Source organism: Rhynchophorus ferrugineus, unplaced genomic scaffold (genome assembly GCF_030347505.1).
Source record: "Rhynchophorus ferrugineus isolate W39M unplaced genomic scaffold, kcgeb_rfMv2 rfM1, whole genome shotgun sequence".
In the NCBI taxonomy this organism is placed as follows: domain Eukaryota; kingdom Metazoa; phylum Arthropoda; class Insecta; order Coleoptera; family Curculionidae; genus Rhynchophorus; species Rhynchophorus ferrugineus.
The window spans coordinates 88,302,151-88,323,572 of record NW_027472580.1 but is presented as its reverse complement, the minus strand read 5'-3'; the positions used below and the strand labels follow the sequence as shown (position 1 = coordinate 88,323,572).

General features: G+C 32.6%; 1 protein-coding gene across 4 annotated transcripts in view; it reads left to right on the top strand.

Annotated features, from left to right (window-relative positions):
* The window catches only part of CenG1A (Centaurin gamma 1A), a 212,717-nt gene that overhangs the window by 169,980 nt on the left and 21,315 nt on the right, over positions 1 to 21,422 (top strand). For all 4 annotated transcript variants that reach the window (XM_076397289.1, XM_076397282.1, XM_076397274.1 and 1 more), the window contains exon 2: positions 20,894 to 21,126. In XM_076397289.1, the coding sequence (XP_076253404.1) occupies positions 20,894 to 21,126 (233 nt within the window). The remainder of the gene's footprint in view (positions 1 to 20,893; positions 21,127 to 21,422) is intronic.

Sequence of the window (21,422 nt, the reverse complement as noted above, 5' to 3'; positions counted from 1 at the left end):
TAAACGGTCTGTAAATATTGTTGAAAATGCAAAATTAAAACGTTATACAATGATTAAATTCTAATTGAATTAAATCCAAATTTAATGATAATTATATTTTTGAGACAATATTGATAAAAATTGATTAGATTGATCAAATTAAATATTAGCGTTGAGAACTATAGACTGAAAACAGTCGATAGTCAAAAAACTAGCAACTGAAAATAGTAAGTACTATATATATATATATATATATATATATATATATATATATATATAATATATACATAAAACATTTTTGCCGAGGTCGCTGCCAAGACGGCAGAGCCAGAACGTTAAAAATCAGTCGAATGAAACTAATAGTAACTAAAAGTACACGACAGAAACAGTCGATAGTAAATAGTAACACAGTCAGACCGAAAATATCGATTGAAACAATCACAGGAAAAAGTTGTAAAATCAGTCGAACCAAAAATAACGACTGAAACAATCGATAGTAAAAAGTAGTCAATTATTAAACAGTCGATAGTCGTTTTCAGTCGATATTTCTCAACTCTATTAAATATATTGATGATTGAACAAGAAAACATGATTACTTAAAAATTTCAACCCCAATATTAAGATTTATTGATTTTCAGATGGTTTTGTTGAAAGATCTTGATATTGACTAACTTTAAAAAAAAGCACCTTACTCGGTGACTAAATGCCAGTTCTTATCTGTATGATTATAACCGAAATTAAAGGAATTAATAGATTTATGAAATTAGAGAAATGTTGAATAAAACTTAAATGTATGTATAAAAACCATATTAATAGTTGTTCAACTCTAATTTTAATTTACTATAGAACAGGTTATAACAAAATAGAGATATTCAAATAAAACTGATATTAATACAAACTTAAAAATAGATATAAAAAGAAATATCAATGGTTGGTCAAATTAAGAGGAAGTTTATTATTAGGAGAAGACCACTTTATAAAGAACCATTTAATTAAGTACAATTGCTCAGCCTTGATGAACATGTCTGTGATTATTTTCTTTGAACTTTATTGCTTTCTAATAAGCTTATTAAATTCTCCGTAAATATTATCGAAAATGCAAGACTAAACAAGTTACATAATTAGTAAATTCTAATTGCCATTTACAGGACTAAGATAAGTTTAATAATGATTATAATTTTTGCAATATCGATAAAAATTGGTTAAGTTGATCAACGTTCAAATGAAACTGGTTCAGACCTAACTATAATGCTGGTGGCTGTTATGTCTTTTTGTTTTGCCTGTATTCGTATATTATTTTTCTCCACGATACTATATTCCCCACGATACTATATTTCTTCAAATAATCCATACTTTTTTTTATATATATTTTAAAGTCTCCTTTTGACTGGCAACAGTAAGCAACTTGGAAATCATCCCAGAAGACATCCGGTCTTACCCAGCCTAGTTACTGGCGTGACTGTGATCATTTTCCTTGTCGGATTTTACACTCTTGCCTAGAACATTCACAAATATTAAACAATCACAAACATAAATTTACGACCATGCTCCAGCAGGATTCGAACCCGCGACTATCGCAACAGTAGGCGGACGTCCTGTCGCCTTCACCACTGCGCCGACCAAGCCGGTAATAATAATACATACCGTTTCATTATTTTTCGATGGTGCCATGTATTTGTACCAAAATTAACCTTGCCCACTGTCAATTTTTTTCTGATTAAAACAAACTGACTGTAATTAATTTGCGAATTAGCGTTTAATTAGTATCGCCGGTCAGAATTTCGATCGGCATATCTCGACGCAAATAGACCTTTTTTCTTAATTAAATGTATTTTTTGAACGTATCCATTCAGTTTCAAGGTTCTTTATATAGCCATGACTCGTAGGGATTATGTCCAGTCATCACGACAAAAAATATATATATATACTATATTTATACTTTTTTTTTAATTTCAATAATGCACGTAGAAATATGAAGAAACCTATAAATATAATATTAGCATCCGGTGTTGAGAAACCATTGTCTCCAGTAGCCGTTCATGTCTTATCATTATATGACGTTGATTAACTTCGGTAAGAACAGAAAAATACCCGATTCAGATAACAATTAACCGAGATATATGACTATTGCCGTAACCTCTTCATCCTGTTGGGAGGAATAAAACGATAAATTTATTTTGTTCGATCAATGTCAGTTCCTCCATATGACGTCTTTTTATCGGTCGCAAGTTGGTTAATTAGACAAAAGGCGGTTTGTCCCGACCTACCTCGAAGAATTTTCCCGTCGAGCGTCGAGATATTGGGTTTATTCCTTTGTATGATGGACTGATATCTTAAAATAAAAGCGTGGAGTCTTCGGGTCATGTCCGTTTGATCACCAGCATGACGAAAAGGTCAGGTTAACAACCAAACCGTAATATTTTGGTTAAGATCCGATCTTATCTACACGAATAGATCAACGGCTGGCATATGCACCTTTATCGTCTTCATTTCCAAGAAACGGTAATAAAAGACGAGCGCTACTTGAATTTTATGTCAGCTTTATTGCATTGTCCACACGACAAAGCCCATAAAATTATAAGGATGACCATTCTAGTGTCTGAATTTTTAATTGTCTAAGGGCGTGTAATTAACAGCCACCTGCGTTTCTTTTTCTTCTTTAGTGATAACCTCTTCTTATAGCTCATTATATAGTTTTATTATCAATTTAACAGCTGAAAAGAACACAATTAACAACTCTTATTTGTATTGATTTTAGATAATAGTTTTTTGTCAGTGAATGATTATTAGAGGAAAAGTAATTTCAGATTTCCCTAATAGAGGAATTTAAAATCGCATATCTGTAGTGAAACTTATTCAATGAATAGTAATAGTACCTAAAACGTTCTAGATATATATTTAACGCCATTCCTTTGCTGGGACAAAAGTTATTGGACTTTGAAGTGGATTTTTCAGAAAATCATTTTTGACATTCTTTGATGAAAATTGCGTGATTTTTATGGTGGTCAGTGCTGTAGTGAACGCCAGTATTGTTTAGTCGTTTTTGTTTTAGATATTTCGATATTAAAACACTTGTCAAATGTGAATACTAGGGGAAATACTACTACTATACACAATACTAGGGAAAAAAGTCAATATTTTGAAAATACATAAAAAGTAAGAAACATTTTATTTAAGGGGAATCGATAGAATATTCTATTATTAATGGCTTTAAATATATTGTCATGTAACTAAGTTTCTTTTGAACATGAATGAATATTAAGCTTTCGTACTAAGTGATTATTTTTCCTATTGTTACACTGTAGGTTTAAATATAACAATACATTTTAAGTACTATTAGTATTTTAATTAAATATGTCGTAAATACTATCAAATATAAAATATACGTGATACAAAAAGTTTTTTAATCTTACAATTTATATTTTCAACAAATATGAATAATTATTTATTATCACAAACGGTACTCATAAATTTAGTACTGTATTTTTAAATCTTTTCTTTAATATATGATTATTGTAAGTTTATAGTTGAACACATTCCATATAAACTAAACTATATTTATATTAAGTAAGGATTTACTGGTATCAAACTTAGTTAAGATATTGCCTGCGTTTTTATAAGTGTTTCGAAATAAGGTTAAAAACATGTTATATTACTACAGATCAATTTAGAAGCCCTTTGTATTACTACGAACTAACTCTAAAAAAGTTATATTTGTACTCACTTGTTCTTTTTACAGATTCCTATCTTACTAATGTATCCATGTATATATATAAATATATATCCATTTCATCCATTTTCTATTGGTGATGCAATATGAATTGTTAATAAAGACATTTTATATTTTTAAAATGAATGATATACAGTTATCATAACGAAAGGCTTATACTAAATTGTAAATAAGAAATATATCTTTATTGATTGTTCTTTCACATAGCTTTATAATTAATCTATCTAAAATGCAAACTACTAACCTATTTAGTTTTATTTAAGTAAGCCTCTTCTGATGTAGAGCATGATACCTAGAACACAATAGATAGGTACATATAACCAAATTCTAAGAAATACTGTTGAAAATATATAAATATTCTAAGAAATACTACATAATATGTCTAATTATCTTAAAACGAATATTCCCTCAAGCAGATAAACAAAAATGTGTTTACATTTTTTTCATAACGTTTTTTTTTTTCATAAAAGCAGATGTACAATTAGAGTTGCTTAGGATTTGAAGAATTTTACACCACTTTTAATCACTGGAGTTTTTGCATTATCATTATGTGAAAGAATTATAATAGAATGTAATTCTTCGTAGTATATATCTGAATTAATTGTCTAGTTCCTTGAAAGCGTCTTAAAATGCACACCGATAAAACCTTTGTGGTCCCACCAAACTGACAGCCTCATAATCATATCGGACAAGCCGTAATAAAAGATTAGAACGACTTAATGTCAGTTTTATGGTCTCGTCACAAGGCCAAGGTCGTAAAATTATAATGACCGACGGTCCAGTGTCTAAAATTTGAAGTTCCGATAGAGGGCTCCCAATTAGCAACCATCTGCTTCTCTATTTCAATTTAATGGTCATCATTTTTATAGCTCCTTGGTATAATTCAGCCATTTGCTTTTTAGCGAGGAGTTATCTCTTGCTTTGATCGACCAGCGAAGTGAATGGATTAACAAGAACAATTAAAATCGTCCGCCTGTTATCTTAATATTGATCAGTTTTGAGTGGCTCTTAATGATGATGCGAATTAAAATAAAAACGAAAAGTCGCTTTTGTTTTTGTCTGTCGTCGCGAGCGAATCATCATCAACCCGTCATACTAATGCCACTGGTACTTTCTAATTATTCCACGCTGCTAATGTTTGCGCAAATAGCTTCGAGCTTTCCACCTTTTAACCATCACATTCTTCCGCCTCGGATTGGAAATAAATTACGTTCAACATCAACAGCATGAATAAGAACCTGATCAGCGAATAAGTATCGCAAAATGCAAAAGTAATCGATATAATCTGTGGGCAAATAGTTGTAATAATGAGAATGATTTAAAATCAGACCTGGTCCTTTCGATTTGTCGAAGATTTATTTGATTATCACCAGCTGTTTATTAATATACATCTTGTGTTTACATTTTTATACATTCCAACATTTATTTTAACAGATACTTGATACGGTAATTTAATATGGTGACAAGTGGTATCTCGAAGATTTTTCACAAATCACCAGCAGCATTGGGTTTCATATAATAATACTGTTAAATCATACATGTTTTTTTATTGTTAGCATTCTCTATTATATTTTATGGTTCCATATGTCGTGTGAAACAATTTCATGACAATATTTTTAAAAATAACTCGGTTCTATTTATTTTTGTCTTTGATATGATCATTATATACACACTCGAGATTCGTCCAGTGTTGTATCTTCATTAACGGTAACAGTATTATATTCAACTTTTCCCAAATTATTGCTTTTTGATTATTGTTTGTTGATAGTTGATTGAGTAAACACAACGTTGAAAGTATTTTTTTTAATATTTTTTTCACAGATTATAAAATGTAAATGATTAGAAAATCAACACTAAAGTGGAAGTAATAATGTATAGATTGTATAGATTAAAAAATAAATTTTTTTGGCACTTTAAATGATACCTAACTATTTGTTGTAGTTTTTTTAATAATATTGCAGTAAATTTTTATGAAATCTTTACAGTTCTATCGTCTAAGATCATATTCTACTTTTGGTACAAAAATATTAAATTCAATGTAAATTTAAACTGCAAACTCTGACATGACATTAACACTGAACATGCTCATCAAATATAAAAGGAACATATATTTGGTAAATATAGAGGCTAATGCTATTTATTGGTCGTTCATGGTCATCGGAAATAATAATTTCACCAAACTTTAAGCGCTTATAAAATAAACTTCTCTCTTGTTCTAGCTATTACTTTCGAGAGGCCACTATTACGTATGGCTAACACTTCCTTTTTTTCATATAACGTTGGTTTTTCATCATTTTCATCAAAATTTGGGTCATACCATTTTGCAACCACGTTATTTTTTACTCATTGGAAGCTCTGATAATTTATTAAACCTGGAAAACTCTTTCGAGCAATACAAGAACATGATTAATACCATATAAGAAGTAAACATTTTCAAATTTTCTTTTAAAAGTCTTCAAAAGCTTGAAATTATAATTGCAAAAAATATGGTAATAACAAGTCACTAAGGAGATTTATTTTGTCGAAAAATAAATATCCTGTTCGTTTTTAGATTGAGAATTATCAAGGGACGCATTTTTGTTATTACATAATTAGATATTTTAAATATCGTGAATATTTTCCCCTATTTTTAATATTCATTTTATAAAATATAAGGTATACGTATAATGATCAGGGTTATCCATTTGATAGCTTGGACGTATGTCTACGTAAAATAACAAATTTCCATTTAGAATTATTGAGTTATTCAGTATATTAGACACTAATCATGTAAAGCTCATAATTGTTTTTCGTCGTTCAGTACTTTTGTCATTTGATTTGATGAAACCTGCTGACAAAGCTCATTAAGTACTTCTTTAAAAAGTTTTTTTTTAATTTTAATGTTTGAAAAATGAACTGTTTCCAGTCCTTCGAATGCGATTAAAACGATCCAAAAGGAGAAAAAATGTTCTAGTGGCTGCTATAAATATTGGAAAACGTCGTAGAAAATTATTTAATGTCAAAAATGACCACAATACGTTTTAAAAAAGTTTTTCGATACTACTGAATACAAAATATAATCCCCCTAATAACAAGTCAATTGAAAAGTCCCCCGCCTGACACATAGATGGCGCTACTAGAATTAAATCCATATATTTTTTAGTTAGCCCTAAGCCTCAAAAGATGCGTGTATAAATTTGACAGCTGTCGGATCATTAGTTTGTGAATTATAACATTTTTAGTGAAGCAACTTTGGTTATTGTGAAAAAAAATGGAGAAAAAGTTTCGCGTGTTGATAAAATATTGCTTTTTGAAGGGTAAAAATACAGTTGAAGCAAAAACTTAGCTTGATGCCTAGTTTCCGGACACTACCCCAGGAAAATCAACTATCAAGGATTAGTATGGTAAGTTTAGACGTGATGAAACGAGCACCGAAGACGGTGAACGCAGTGGACGCCCAAAAGATGTTACCGACGAAAAAATTTAAAAAATCCACAAAATGATTTTGAATGACCGTAAATTGAAATTGAATGAAATAGCAGACACTCTAAAGATATAAATTGAACGTGTACATCATATCATTCACAAATATTTGGGTATGAGAAAGCTCTGTGCAAAGTGGGTGCCGCGCGAGCTCACTTTTGACTTGTTATGTATATCGTTTTATGGTAAAATAATGTAACTCTGTCTAGACACAGCTTCTGTTCTATATGTTCTGGTTCTAAGTAAACTCGCACACTCATCCACTAAGGCTATTTTTAGCGAGATTACCTCAAGTCCAAACCCAGTTAAAACTTAGGAATTGGCTTTGCTGCCATACCGACCACATGGTGCGCGCGTAAGTGCTGGACGAAAAAAAAATCGAACCCTGGTCCCATATGTACGACATTGCGTCATTTCTTTTCGGTCCAGGACTTTCGCCAATTTATTTTTTCCGTCGCACTTGTTAGTTCGGCGCCCGCGAATCCTTAAGGGGTTATTCTTGTCTAGAGGCATGCATTTTAGGTATTTTTTCAAGCGAAATAAAAGAACAGATAATATTTTTACCATCCATATTTTACTAGGTATTTATTAATGCTTAAAATACATGCATAAAAGAAAAAAAAATGAAAAAAATTAAAATCCAATAACTGGGGGTGTCAAAACAATGGCGCGCCTTCGTTGACACGATCGCAATCTTTCCAATAATCTGAAACCAAAAAATTATTTGCTAGTGAGATGCTGCTATCCTACAAAATTTTTGCAAAATCAAATTATATGTTGTTATTATAACAATCTAATAAATTAATACTAATAAGCGATTTGCTACGATTTTTAAATTACAAAGTACTTATTCTACGATAGACACCTTTCGCTTATTATCCATACCACTATTTTTAATATGCACAGATTTTTACTTAAAATTTCACTGAACTAGATCAAATGGGTTTACCTTTTTTATCAACTGATTAAGCCATCATTATCTAGAAGCTTGAGAACGTCAACATTGATGTGTTCATGAAGCATCTGTTCGTATCTTTGGGCATAGTCCTTGATAACGCTCTCGATATTTTCTACCTTCAGGCTCTTATGCATATTATAGTTACAAATGTACCATGAAGCATCAACAATACCTCTCAGTACCTTGTATACTATTTGTATTTATTTAATTCGTACAACTCCAGAGTTTCCAGATTGTTGTTTCCTGAAACCATATTGAAGATCCGGAATAAGATGATTTACCTCAATGATGATTTTACTATTTTCAATAGAAGTTTTTTATACAATTTGACGCTGTCGGTATGACGCTGTTTTATGAGGTGGTGTTTCTGATTTAGAAATCATAATTACTTTAGCTACCTTCAATAGTTATATTACAGATTTTAGTCTGAATGAAGTATTTATTACGTTGATGATCTTAATTAATGATTTTTGGAAGTTCCTTTAATATTTTCCAAACTAAGAGCCTTTTTTAGTCAGAGTAACAAATGGATTTTTTATTTCAATTCCTTTCCAATCCAGTCTTCACACAGAGATCCATTCCAGCCGAGCCGGTTTAGGCGCATGCCACTAAAATAGCTATATCTCCGAAAATAATACAAGTTTTGAAAAATCCTCTTAAAGGCATATCCTCAAAGGGTTAAGCTTTAAAAATAAGATTGATTTTGCAAATTTGTAGGCTAGAATACCCCCGTAAAAGCTGTCTGGCTCGAATGGTCCAAAAAACGATATTGACATTCATATTGCATCGGAATCTGTCGTCGGACGACGCGATTGTTTGAACAGGTCGTTAAATATTTGGATAGTTGGGCAAACTTGCCGTCAGATGGAAGCGAGATCGATCGAGACCAGAACCGATGAAAAAACTCGACGCTCTTTTTTTTTCTTGTTTTTAATTATCTCCCGGGTGACCTTAGTTTTCAATTGTTATTTCGCTTCGATATCGAACACTTCCTTTTTCGTTTTTTGTTTGTTTGGTGGTCTTTATACCAGTACAGTTCGCGCTTGAAAGATGATTTGCATTGACTGGCTTTAACTGTACAATGATGGGAAGGAATGTATTAGGATTTTTTTGGGGGGCAAAACGAAGGACTAAATATCAAACAAATGATTTCCGTTTAATTTAACGGTTGTAGATTTTTATTGGAATAATGAAAAATCGTTTTTTTTAACTATTAATTTACATGTTAAGTTATTTAAAAGTTTCTAGTTTTTCTCCGAAAATATTTAATGTATTTATGCATTAAGCTTAATCTTTTAAAATATATTTCTTGTCGTATTTTCTTATCAAACTTTATATTTCTATTTGTGCTATGTGATCTTGCACACATTTGTTCTTGTTTCTATTTCCTTAACTTAATTATATCCTTAACCTAATTACAATGTTTAATCTAAATATTCGTATATATACAAAGAACTCATTAGCTATGTATTTAACAGCTTTTAAAGCTGTTTTTATTGCTTTTTTATGGTCAGGACTGTATCGATTCCTATATTGAACATTTTATTAATAATTGAATTATAATATGTGAAGCATAATATAATATAATATATCTTTATATATTTAACATTTTACTACATTTTCATTGTTTTTACCTTCTTAGCCGCTACTTTTTCCCATCTTTTAGACAATTTACGGATGCCATCTCGAAAAAAGCAACGTATCTTTTTAGGCTATCCACGAATCAACCTTTTTTGCGCTGCTCAGAAAGCTGTTTGCTGTCTAGAGTGCTCTTTGCCTTCGATGGCAAAATCTGCACCTTTTAACTTACCTTTAAATTACCATAGCATACCATAAGCTTCACACAGTATTCGATAACCTTCAGCCTCCCTTTTCTTAAAATTGAAGTAAAAAAAGTTGCCGCAATTGCGATTTACTCGGTACAAATTCAATTTTCAATTCATTGAAACTTTTTTGTTCACACTTCGGCGAAATGACACATACTGAAAAGTAAGGTCTGCTAGTGAGACATTAGGTTGACTATGAGTGTATCAACGGTTGTAAACGTTAATTTTATTTATATTTTCGTATAAAAATGATTTATTTATATTTTCGTATAAAAATGATAAGGAATTCTGAGCATTCAATGTGAACTAAATCATATTTTAACTACATTATTTTTATTTATTCTTGTTCTATTTCTATTGTCCCTGAACATCAAATAAATAATTCAACAGATTTTAAGGAACAATTTGACCAGCTAACAAAGTCACGTATATGCCGCTTTGTCATTGTATTTTGCTTATTCGTATATATAGTTAAATACAGATGTTTCCCTTTTTAACCAAATAATGAACCAAGCCAATTTTCTACGGATTTTAAAACGGAACCGCCAACTCGTCGATTAAAAGGAACCCGGGCACCAAATCCCGTCAGGGCTCGTCCACGTGTAGGACAGGGCCACCAGCTGAACGCCTTCAGGTACGACGAAAGATGATCGGGAAGCAACAGCTGCCCGCTGAGATTATGAGACTCCGCGGACGACAATCGAAACTGGGGTACTTTCTGAGAATCGGTATTTTTCTACGATAAATAGGGATTTCTGACGGACGGGCTTTGTGTCCCAACGGGAATGGTCTCTTGCACAATGGATATTTGCGTTATAAATAACGGGCGATTGTCACGGTGATGCGCCGGTGTTGGTTATGTAGAGCAAATATGGAGAGGGTGTTTATCTGTTTAATAACTGACACGCCAAGTTTTATTTAATTTTGAAATCATTTGAATACCTCATCTTAGGCATCCCTATTTAACAGATATGACCACCAGCTGACATTAAGTGATTTATTATTGTTTGAATATTGGATTAGAACGAATGAAACACATTTCATATGGGTTTCATGGCACTTTTGCTATCTAGCGATGTAAACTCGCAAATAATTATTTCACTTCTTCAATATTGATTTTCATTTGGATGCCATCAGTTTTAATTAAATATGCATTCTGATGATGAACTAGAAAATCATTTTTAGAATCAATTCTGATTTATGATAATTATAATGAAATAATTCAATCAATCAATTGAATTTCTGGTCCCTTTTGTATGTTGTATGAAAGTTTTTGCATTCTCTCGGAATATATTGAAAAAGAAAGTGCTTAAAAAGAATACGTCAGTTTCTCACAATCTGACCTATTGTAATGAATGCAAGAATTGTAATAAAGCTTTTTAATTCCCCAGAAGTTGATCAGCCCCAATTCTAATATAGATCTGTCTTTGCCTTTCTTCATCGCTTTCATCTTCTTCTATTCTAATCTCCAATAAATTATGAATTTATTCATCCAAACATATCGACTGTGTTATTCTTTTTTTTTTCTTTATCTTGTACCTATCCATTATCTTTACTATTTTATCCTTATGTAGTAAATGTCTTTTTTTGTTTTTCTTTAGCTTAAAATATAACAAGACAAAGTTCTTCTTTTAATTGCCAATACTTATGGACTGTTTTATTCTTTTTTTTTCTTTATCTTGTACCACCTATCCATTATGATGTTATATTGTAATTTAATACTATTTTAAGGTATTTCAACTTGTCTACTTTTTAAATTCTTAGACTCCTATTTATCATTTTCCTTTGGTTTTTTTTTCTAATATATCCCTGGCCTTTCTGCCTTTCGGTTATCATTATTTTAACTGATTATGTAGTAAATGTCTTTTTTTGATTGTGATCAGCTTTATTGTAGATTATTCGTTTAGATTATGAAATGATAATATTATTTCTCTTTAGCTTAAAATAAAAATCATAGCAGGTTGATTGCTGACAAGACAAAGTTCTTCATTTAATTGCCAATATTTATAGCTATATGATATTCAAATGGATCTACGAAGTTTTCCAAGATTTCGCATTAAAATATTAAATAAGGTTACTAAATCATAGCAAGATGGAAACAATACAGCTACTGGACAACGTTCGGGAAATCAGAAGATGAAGCGACCCTAACCACATGAACTTGTATAGTGTATAAGTGTTATTATTAACTTTAGCTTAAATAGTCTAATTTTATTTTATCTAGGAAAATACATACTGATGTATGTATTGCTTATGTATTGTGCAAATAAGATGTAGATAAAAATATAGGGCAGATTTAAATTAGAGAGACATAAGGACTTTTGGTACGGTTAGTACTTACGGTTTGACGCTATTAGATTGTTTTTAAAGGTATATATTTAGGACCAGTGGCCACATACTATGAAATTGAGTTAAGACAGCAAATTAGGACAACTGAGAGTAGGAAACATGACTGATATCACATGTCAATAATATCAAAATATGAAAAAAGCACCATACGGCTTTAAATTACTTTTCTACCAACTATAATTTATGAAAACGTTTCCTTTTTATATCTGTATAATACCATTCCACCAAATTATCGACATTTTGCAACTGAAATCCAACCTCTTTGATGCAGCGCCGTCCACGCCATGCTGTTAAACAGGTGATGCCTTCTGTTAGGCGCACTACCATCACAGAACCCTCGCAACAGGTGGCCTTAAGGCGGTTCCAAGTCGATCGTCCGGGTAATTTGCGGCCGAGGAAGTCGATACCCGGTGGTACTCCATTAAGTACCCGTACCACGTTTCACTTCGATATCCGTTTATATAATAAATAATATGTCATGGTTGTTGAGGATACGGTTTCTCTATAGCGGTCTCGATCGGCGGAAAAAAAAACACTTCCCCAGGTCACGAACTGAATCCTGTATTTTTAGATCAACTTTTTTTTTGTTTAGGGTACCGCTAAATCGACGACCGTATACTCAACAATTCGTTGCAGTTGTTTACTGCAGGGTGAGGTTTGATTTCCCGGCAATCGTATTGATTGGTTTGGGTATGGTCAAGTAATTTGTTGTCAAAATGTTATTGGCTGTACACTAGTGGTTAAACTCATAGCAGGAATATGGTGGCTGTATTTGTTTCTGGGTAGTACTTCAATGAATATGTCTCACTATTTTACGTCATTATTAATTTAATTAGGATAATGTCACTATTAATTTATAATTATTTATTATATTGTTTATTAATCTTCTGTACTTGCATCAAATATACAAGCAATATAAGTGGGGGAATATAAAAACACATGTTTTTGGAAAAATTAGCTTTTTTTATTCAACATGATTCGCTTCAAGGGTGATACACTGATTATAGCGACCCTACAACTTTTCGATACCATTTTCGTAGTACGATTTGTGCTTTGCTTCAAAATAGGCATCTTCATTCGACGAGAATTTCTTCCGAGCGAGCATTCTTTTCAGATATGAGAACAGGAAATAGTCTCTGCGGCCAGATTTGGAGAATACGATGAATAAGGAAGCAATTCGAAGCCCAATTCATGGATTTTTGCCATCGTTTTCACTGACTAGTGACACGGTGCATTGTCTTGATGAAGCAGCAGTTTCTTTTTCTTCAAATGCGGTCGTTTTTCGGCGATTTCGTCCTTCAAACCGTCCAATAATTCTATGTAATAGTCGCTGTTGATGGTCCTTCGTTTGTTGCGTTTCGGAACATATTGATCGAGTCGACTCGGAACATATCGATGCAAAATCTCGGATTTATTACGTTTGATCATCTTCGAACACTGCTGTTTTTGGCCAAAAGTGAGCTCGCACGGCATCCACTTTGCACAGAACTTTCTCATACCCAAATATTCGTGAATGATATGATGTACACGTTCGGTTCATATATTTAGAATGACTGATATTTCATTCAATTTCAATTTACGTTCATTCAAAATAATTTTGTGGATTTTTTAAATGTTTTCATCGGTAACAACCTCTTTTCGGCGTCCACTTCGGTGGTGCACTTTTTACCACGTCTAAACTTAGCATACCAATCCTTGATGGTTGATTTTCCTGGGACAGTGTACGGAAACTCGGAATCTAGCCAAGTTTTTGCTTCAAGTGTATTTTTTCCCTTCAAAAAACAATATTTTGATGTTTTAATTAAACCTCATATTTGCACCCTGTAAGTATAAATAGGCTTTGTAATTAACTGATAAGCCAATATTGCTGATCTTAGATCAACTTGGGATTGTCTTAATCAGTACAGAGTTATTTATTTTGAGTCTGACCTTCTCTCCTTCTTGTTTGTTGTCATGATTTCAGTTTAATCTACCATCGATATTGATGTCAAGGTATTTCGGTAATTCTGCTTGAGGAATCGAACATCCCTTAAGTGATGTTACATAAACGTAAACACTCAGCAATGAATAATGAGCAATGTGTTAATATAAACACATAATTCGTACATTCACAATGTATTATTCGTTTCTTTTAATAAAATATTTATTATTTAAATCATAAATCCCGTGCGTTAATCCAGATATTTCGATAATGTGAACTACAGTTAATTTGAATTAGTTCAGGCAAAGATAATGACTGTGTCATCGGCAAATGTTCCAAGTACTTTTCATTTCGTTGTTCGTATATTAACAGTATAAAGCAAATACGGGAGCGGTCCGAAGACTACCCTGAGAAACTTCAGCCAAAACGTTAAACGTTGAGAATGCCCATTTATACTTACAAGTTACACTGTTTTCTTTGTGAAACAACTTTTGCTTTTTAGAAATATTTAGTGAACAGTGCGGTGTCACTGTTCTTTATACTCATTAACTATTATATTTTGTTGGAAAACAACCAATTACAAATTATTTCTATAAAAGCAGTTAGACTATTTTAATGTTAATGAATAAGCGTAACGACGAAGATACATTTTTTTTATTAATCTCCTAGAACGTCAACAATCTGCCCGTGGGCAATAAGTATTATTGTTTGATTTCCGTTATATAACGTAACCATCCTAACATGTAGTAGATCACTTCAGTAAGTGATCTACTGTACAACTTATAATTTAAATCTTATTCTAGATCCTATTCTAGCCTATTTTAAAATATATCCTAACTTATTCTAATAACTATTCTAGCTTATTCTAGAGATCTCACTCTATGTGTCTATTAATCAGTTCGTATGGTAGTTTACGTTTGAACCTACGCACTTCACTGTCATTGCGCACATTTAACTGTTTGAGTGCATTGGGATGCACTAATAGTCTTTCAGAGTACTTCGCACTAACACTACGAATCACAGTCGTTATGGGTTATATGGGGATATCGCGCTGAATCAGTTTGATGGACACGTAACATGGGGCATCAACGATGACTCGCAACACTTTATTCTGGATGAAGATACATGAATATTGTTAAATAAATTTATAAGTAAGTTATAAGTAGGTTGAGCGAAACACAATGATTATGGATTACCTTGTATACGTAATATTTGGGTATTATATTTTACTAGCGACCCGCCCCGGCTTCGCACGGGTGCAATGCTGATACTAAATTAAATACACTACAGAAAAAATATGAACATTGTATATAAAAACATAGCGGCCCGCTCCGACTTTGCACGGGCATAAAATATATATGCCTATGTCACTCAATGAAAACATGATTAAAATCGATCCAGTATTTTTGGTTTATTCATTACTGCCCTTGGCCTGCACGCATTAAATTTGGAGTAAAACAATTCCTCTTCCCCTATACTTACTATGAAGATTTCCTGCTATCTTTGGAATATCTAAATTCATACAATTTTTATTACATTACACATTTTTAAACGCAAATTTTAAATTTGTAATATCTCTGAAAATATGTGTTTAATTTACATACTATAAGGAACCATATTGATCTATATTAATTGCACACTGTATTTAAGGTACTTAATTTGATAAGGATTAATGCCGTATTGCTTAAAATAGCTTCGTAAATAAGCCATTTTCTCACGTAAAAAGTAAACAATAAAAATGGTTAATGTGGGTTATCCCTAAAAGATAAACATATACCATCGCGGACTTTTTTGTAGACCTTTTTATGGTGTACAATACTGTAGTACATTAATTTGATCTAAGTCGTAAATAAGCCTAAAAAAATAGGTTAATTTACGACATCACGTTAGAAACCTCTAAAATTAGCAATGTTGCCTTAGTATATTATGCATGTATTATACATATAAACCTTACTCTTGAATCACTCTATCTATTGAAAAAACCGCATCAAAATCCGTTGCGTAGTTTTAAAGATTTAAGTGCACATAGGGATATAGGGACAGAAAAGGCGACTTTGTTTTATACTATGTAGTGATGCACCTGCCGCTAGACACATTTTTTCTCCTGTTTTGTGGCATCGTCAATATCTATAAACAATCATTACTAGGTACCTTAGATGGAATAATTTTGTGTAATGTGTGTATGAATGTGTGCCAACATGATTAAATTTCACAATTTCTATAGATATTTGACAGACATTTGTAGAAATGTTAACTCACTATCTTATATTTGTTACTATATATTTTTACTTATTCTGCCCAGATATTCCACAACGTTTTCTTTAATATAGCAATACATCAATGTCGTTTAATACATAGTTTGCATCTCTACTCTGTATTCTTTCAATTTATTTATGTAGAAATGTCAGTTAAAAGTTTCTGAGATGGCGGTACTTAGTATGGAATGCTACCAACGATCTTGCGACTCTCTGAATATTTCATTTAGTCATTTGCATTCTCTTTAGAAAGCAACGTAGATATCGGTTGATGCTTAGACAGTACAAAATCACAAAAACCATAATTCTTATAAGGACGTCTTTTATATACAGGATGAAAATAAAATTTAAAATTAATAATAACTGAATACTGCATGCCATTTTCACTGTAATTCCAATTCGCTTGCGGAAGAGACCGAGCAATCTAATAGATTGAGATCGAAGGTCCAAGACGTTTGCTCTAACAACTCTTCGCAGATAGCTGCTGTTAAAAGTTCAAACATAATCTGTGTAAACTAAAATGTGACAAAAACTCGCGGCTTCACCACGTCCCGAACAACTTGCTGGTAATGATAGGCGCCATAACTCTTGAAGCTAACCTTGATGAATACAAGTAGTATTTTTCTTTTGATGTTAAACTATATCAAAGCTGAGAAATGGCCCTAAGTAATAATGGCTTTGCGATAACGATACTACATGTTTTTAAAACATTTAAAATAAAACTACAAACTATCACAATTTCATGAGACATTCAATTAAATCATCAGAATTCTCAAAATATACTCCAGTATTGTTAACACTGGGCGCGACAGAAAGCAAAAAGGCTAATCTTACCAACAAATATACTGACTGGGACAAATTCAGATTAATACTGCAGGAACAAATCAGTTTAAAAGTAAGACTTTAAAGTATAAATGATCTTGAGCAACAAACCAAAAATATAATTGAACAGATTCGGTCAGCTGCCAATTAAGAATGATCGAAATGAATGGGTTCGACGCAAGGATGAAAAAAGTGTTGTACATGTTCGTACAATACTTAGCTAACATATTTCAACCTAATGATATGGAATCTACCATGGATACATCTCCTGTTTATCAACCCCATGTATCAACCCATGTATCAACCGATGTAGATCTAAATCTAATTTCTCCATTGGAAGTTGCCACTGAAATTGATAACCTCAATCCTAAAAAGGCACATGGTATAGATGACATTTCACCTGGATTATTAAAAAAACTGCCACGAAAACTAATCTTCATGTTGACATATATATTAAATATATACCTGTTTCAAACTGAAACATATTCCAGAATGCTTTAAGATGGCACAAATAATTATGCTCAAAAAACCTGACAAACCTGCAGAATAAGTCGAATATTACAGGCCTATTTCGCTACTACCTGCAATATCCAAGCTATTTGAGAAACTAATATTTAAATGTGTTAAAAATGTAATAATACCAGATTTCCAGTTTGGTTTTCGAAATTACCATTCAACAATCGATCAAGTGCACAGAGTAACTGCGGCTATTGAAAAAGCATTTGAGGAAAAGAAATATTGCCCTGCAATATTACTAGATGTCTCACAAGCTTTTGATCGGGTTTGGCATTTGGGATTAATCTGTAAGATGAGCAAATTGTTACCGCGTAACTATTGTCAATTGCTGGAGTCATATCTTTTCGGAAGAAAATTTAGTGTCGCACGAAATGGCGTTCTCGACATTTAAAACTATTTCGGGTGGAGTCCCACAAGGTAGCGTTTTAGGACCTCTCCTATATCTGGTGTGCACTGCTGACATTCATACAACAAAGAAACACTACTTGGAATCTTTGCTGACGACACAATTATTATAGTAAACGACATATCTCTGCCTAGGGCAATAAAAAATGTACAAGTGGCAGTCAAAATCAACATATGGACACGAAAGATTGGAAAATTCAACTCAATAGCTCCAAATCTGTCCACGTTAATTTTGCATTGCGGCGAAATAATAAAAACTAATTATATCATGCTTATTAATAGATGCCCGATTCCTCAAGCAGAATCAGCTAAATACCTTGGAGTCTATCTTGACGGTAAATTAAGTTGGAAACACCACGTTAGACAAAAAGCATTAGCAACACATTAGAACCAAAATAAAACAACTATACTGGTTAGTCGGAAGATAATCTCAACATGATCTAAAATCAAAGAGGTTGATCTATAATACAATTATAAAGCCAATTTGGACCCGTGGGGTGCAAACATGGGGTTGCACTAAAAATTCAAATCAATTAGTCATACACCGCTGTCACAACAAGGTTCTTCGATTGATTACCAATGCCTATCGCTACATAACCATCGAAGAACTGCACGATGGACCTGGAAATCTAATGGATTTGCGATCTTATCCAAGATGTCGCCTTGAAACACAAAAGAAGATTACTAAATCATACTAACATGGAAGCAATAGAACTGCTGGACAGCGCGCAGGACTTTAGGAGATTGAAGCGAACAAAACCATACGAACTTATATAAAGTGTATACCTTTAGTGTAAACTATAGCTATAAGTTATTATAATTTTATAATTGAGGAATACATATTGATGTATTTTCTCGCACTCGTCTTGTTTGTGAATTCTCAAAATATGACCATACGCATAATAAAAATTACTTTTCGATAAAGTATCAGAACATTTTTCCACCCTGTAGTTGAAATAAATTACATTCATTAATATATTTGCATAAAATGATGCTACTTATTGCGAAACCAAGAAGAAATGTGCCGAGTCGTATAGTTTTAATGACATACAACTAGCATTTGTTAAAAATAATATTACGAACTAATTATGCACATACGTAGTTAGTTATAATGCTTGCATCATTGTTTCTGTATAAAATATTTCAAGATTGTATTTGCTGATAACACAGTTTTTAATTATCATGTTGCAATCTAAATTATTAAACAATATTTTTGTCATCTATTTTTAAATATTTAAAAAATATATAAACGAAACTAAAATTTAATTATTTTTAATTAAAACCCAAAAAGTTACAGGCTGATGTTTAGGGGTTTCAATTTCAACTTGAATTATCATGTCAAGTCTCGAAAAAGTAATTTTGAGAAAAATGCTTTTAAAGTTTCGGGTAAGGTTTACACGCAGCCTAAACCTTATGATGGTATATGACTTTATATTTACATTTTTTCAATCTGCGATTTCTACTCCTTATATTGGGGCTTCTTCTACTTCAGAAAAAAAGCATTTTTCCGAACTTTTTTCTTTCAAAGAGCTGTTCTGGCCTCCTTTGAAACCTTAAAACCTCGTATTTCTGAGAACTCCATCCGAATATTGTCACGTTTAACGACGGATACATAGGCTTCTGAAGCTGGCTTGGTTGGCGCAGTGGTAAAAGCGACTCCTGATGTTGCGATAGTCGCGGGTTCGAATTCTGCTGGGACATGGTCGTAATTTTATGTTTGTGATTGTCCTTACGCAAGAGTGTAAAACCCGTCAACGAAAATGATCCCAGTCACGCCGATCCCAGTCAATCGGATGTCTTCTGAGATGATCTCCAAGTTGGTCATTCGCCAGATGACTTAGTCCCGAGGACCGTGGTTCGGAGCCCACGTTAAACAGCAGGGCCACTATAGATAAACCCTAGTTTCTAAAAAGGAGACTCTAAAGTATTTAAAAAATAAGCTTCTGAAGAAAATTATTATTCCCATAATTCCCATATTTTAAAAAATATCGATATTTTAAAAAGTATATTTTTTTCCTAAATCTCTTAAAGAGTAGTGATATTTTTGATTCAAAATTAAGTACCAACATTCACCAAACCTTTAAAATTATGTGCCAATTTTAAAGGTTTATTTAAAAAGTATTTTACACCACAAGGGCCGAAAGTTGAACTTTCGGCTTCGCCTCGGGAATCATGACGAGCAGGACCGAGATTTCAACTTTTGGCCCATGTTGATTATACGACTTTTTTTCATAGCCGGTCGAAAGTACGTTATTAACAACATTCAAAACAACATTGATGATTATTTTTTAAGGTTAGAGGTAGCAACGTTGGTGACAGCGGTAAACAATTTGCTGTAGCTACAGAATAAATAGTCCCTAGTTTACGACGTATAAATACGCATAAAAAATTCTTTCCTCCCGCCGTTATAGATGGCGCGGATTCTTCCCTATTATTAGGGACAAAAGTGCGTACGTATTTGCTCCATGCGTTCCGGCAAAGCCGGTTTAGATGCGGCGAAACTAAAACTGTTATATCTCCGAAAATAATTTATATTTACATTTGATTTGGATAAATTCTCTCCAAGGACATATTTGTGAGGAGTTAAACTTTGAAAAAATTTTAAATACTTCTATGCTACCACCTTAACAATAAGTATTAATTGTTGATTTTTGTTCTTTTTACTTTCAGATTCGTTTGTTAACTCACAAGAATGGACTTTATCTCGATCCGTGCCCGATCTGCGACTGGGAATCGTCGGTTCTCTGAGCTCGGGCAAATCGGCTCTGGTGCACCGGTACCTTACCGGCTCCTACATGCAGGAGGAATCGCCGGAAGGCGGACGCTTCAAGAAGGAGATACTGGTGGACAATCAAAGTTACTTGTTACTGATTCGCGACGAAGGAGGACCCCCCGAATTACAGGTAATTAATCTTCACGTGTCGGAATTAGCAGTCCGCGACCGTAAAAGCAGACGCGTTAACGTCTGGTGTCATGTTTGTTATTGTAAAGAAATGAAACCAAATAAAATATTTTGCGTCGAAGTTGCGCATGTAGGATATGCGGTTAAAACAGAAGTGTTACTTTCGAGGCAGTTATTCACAATTGATGATGTGTCATTTAATATCCTTTTTGAACTAATGATACAGATGTTTGTACCATAATATTGTTATATAACATTTTGAAAAGAATAGTTTTTAACGGCCTTCATTTAACATTG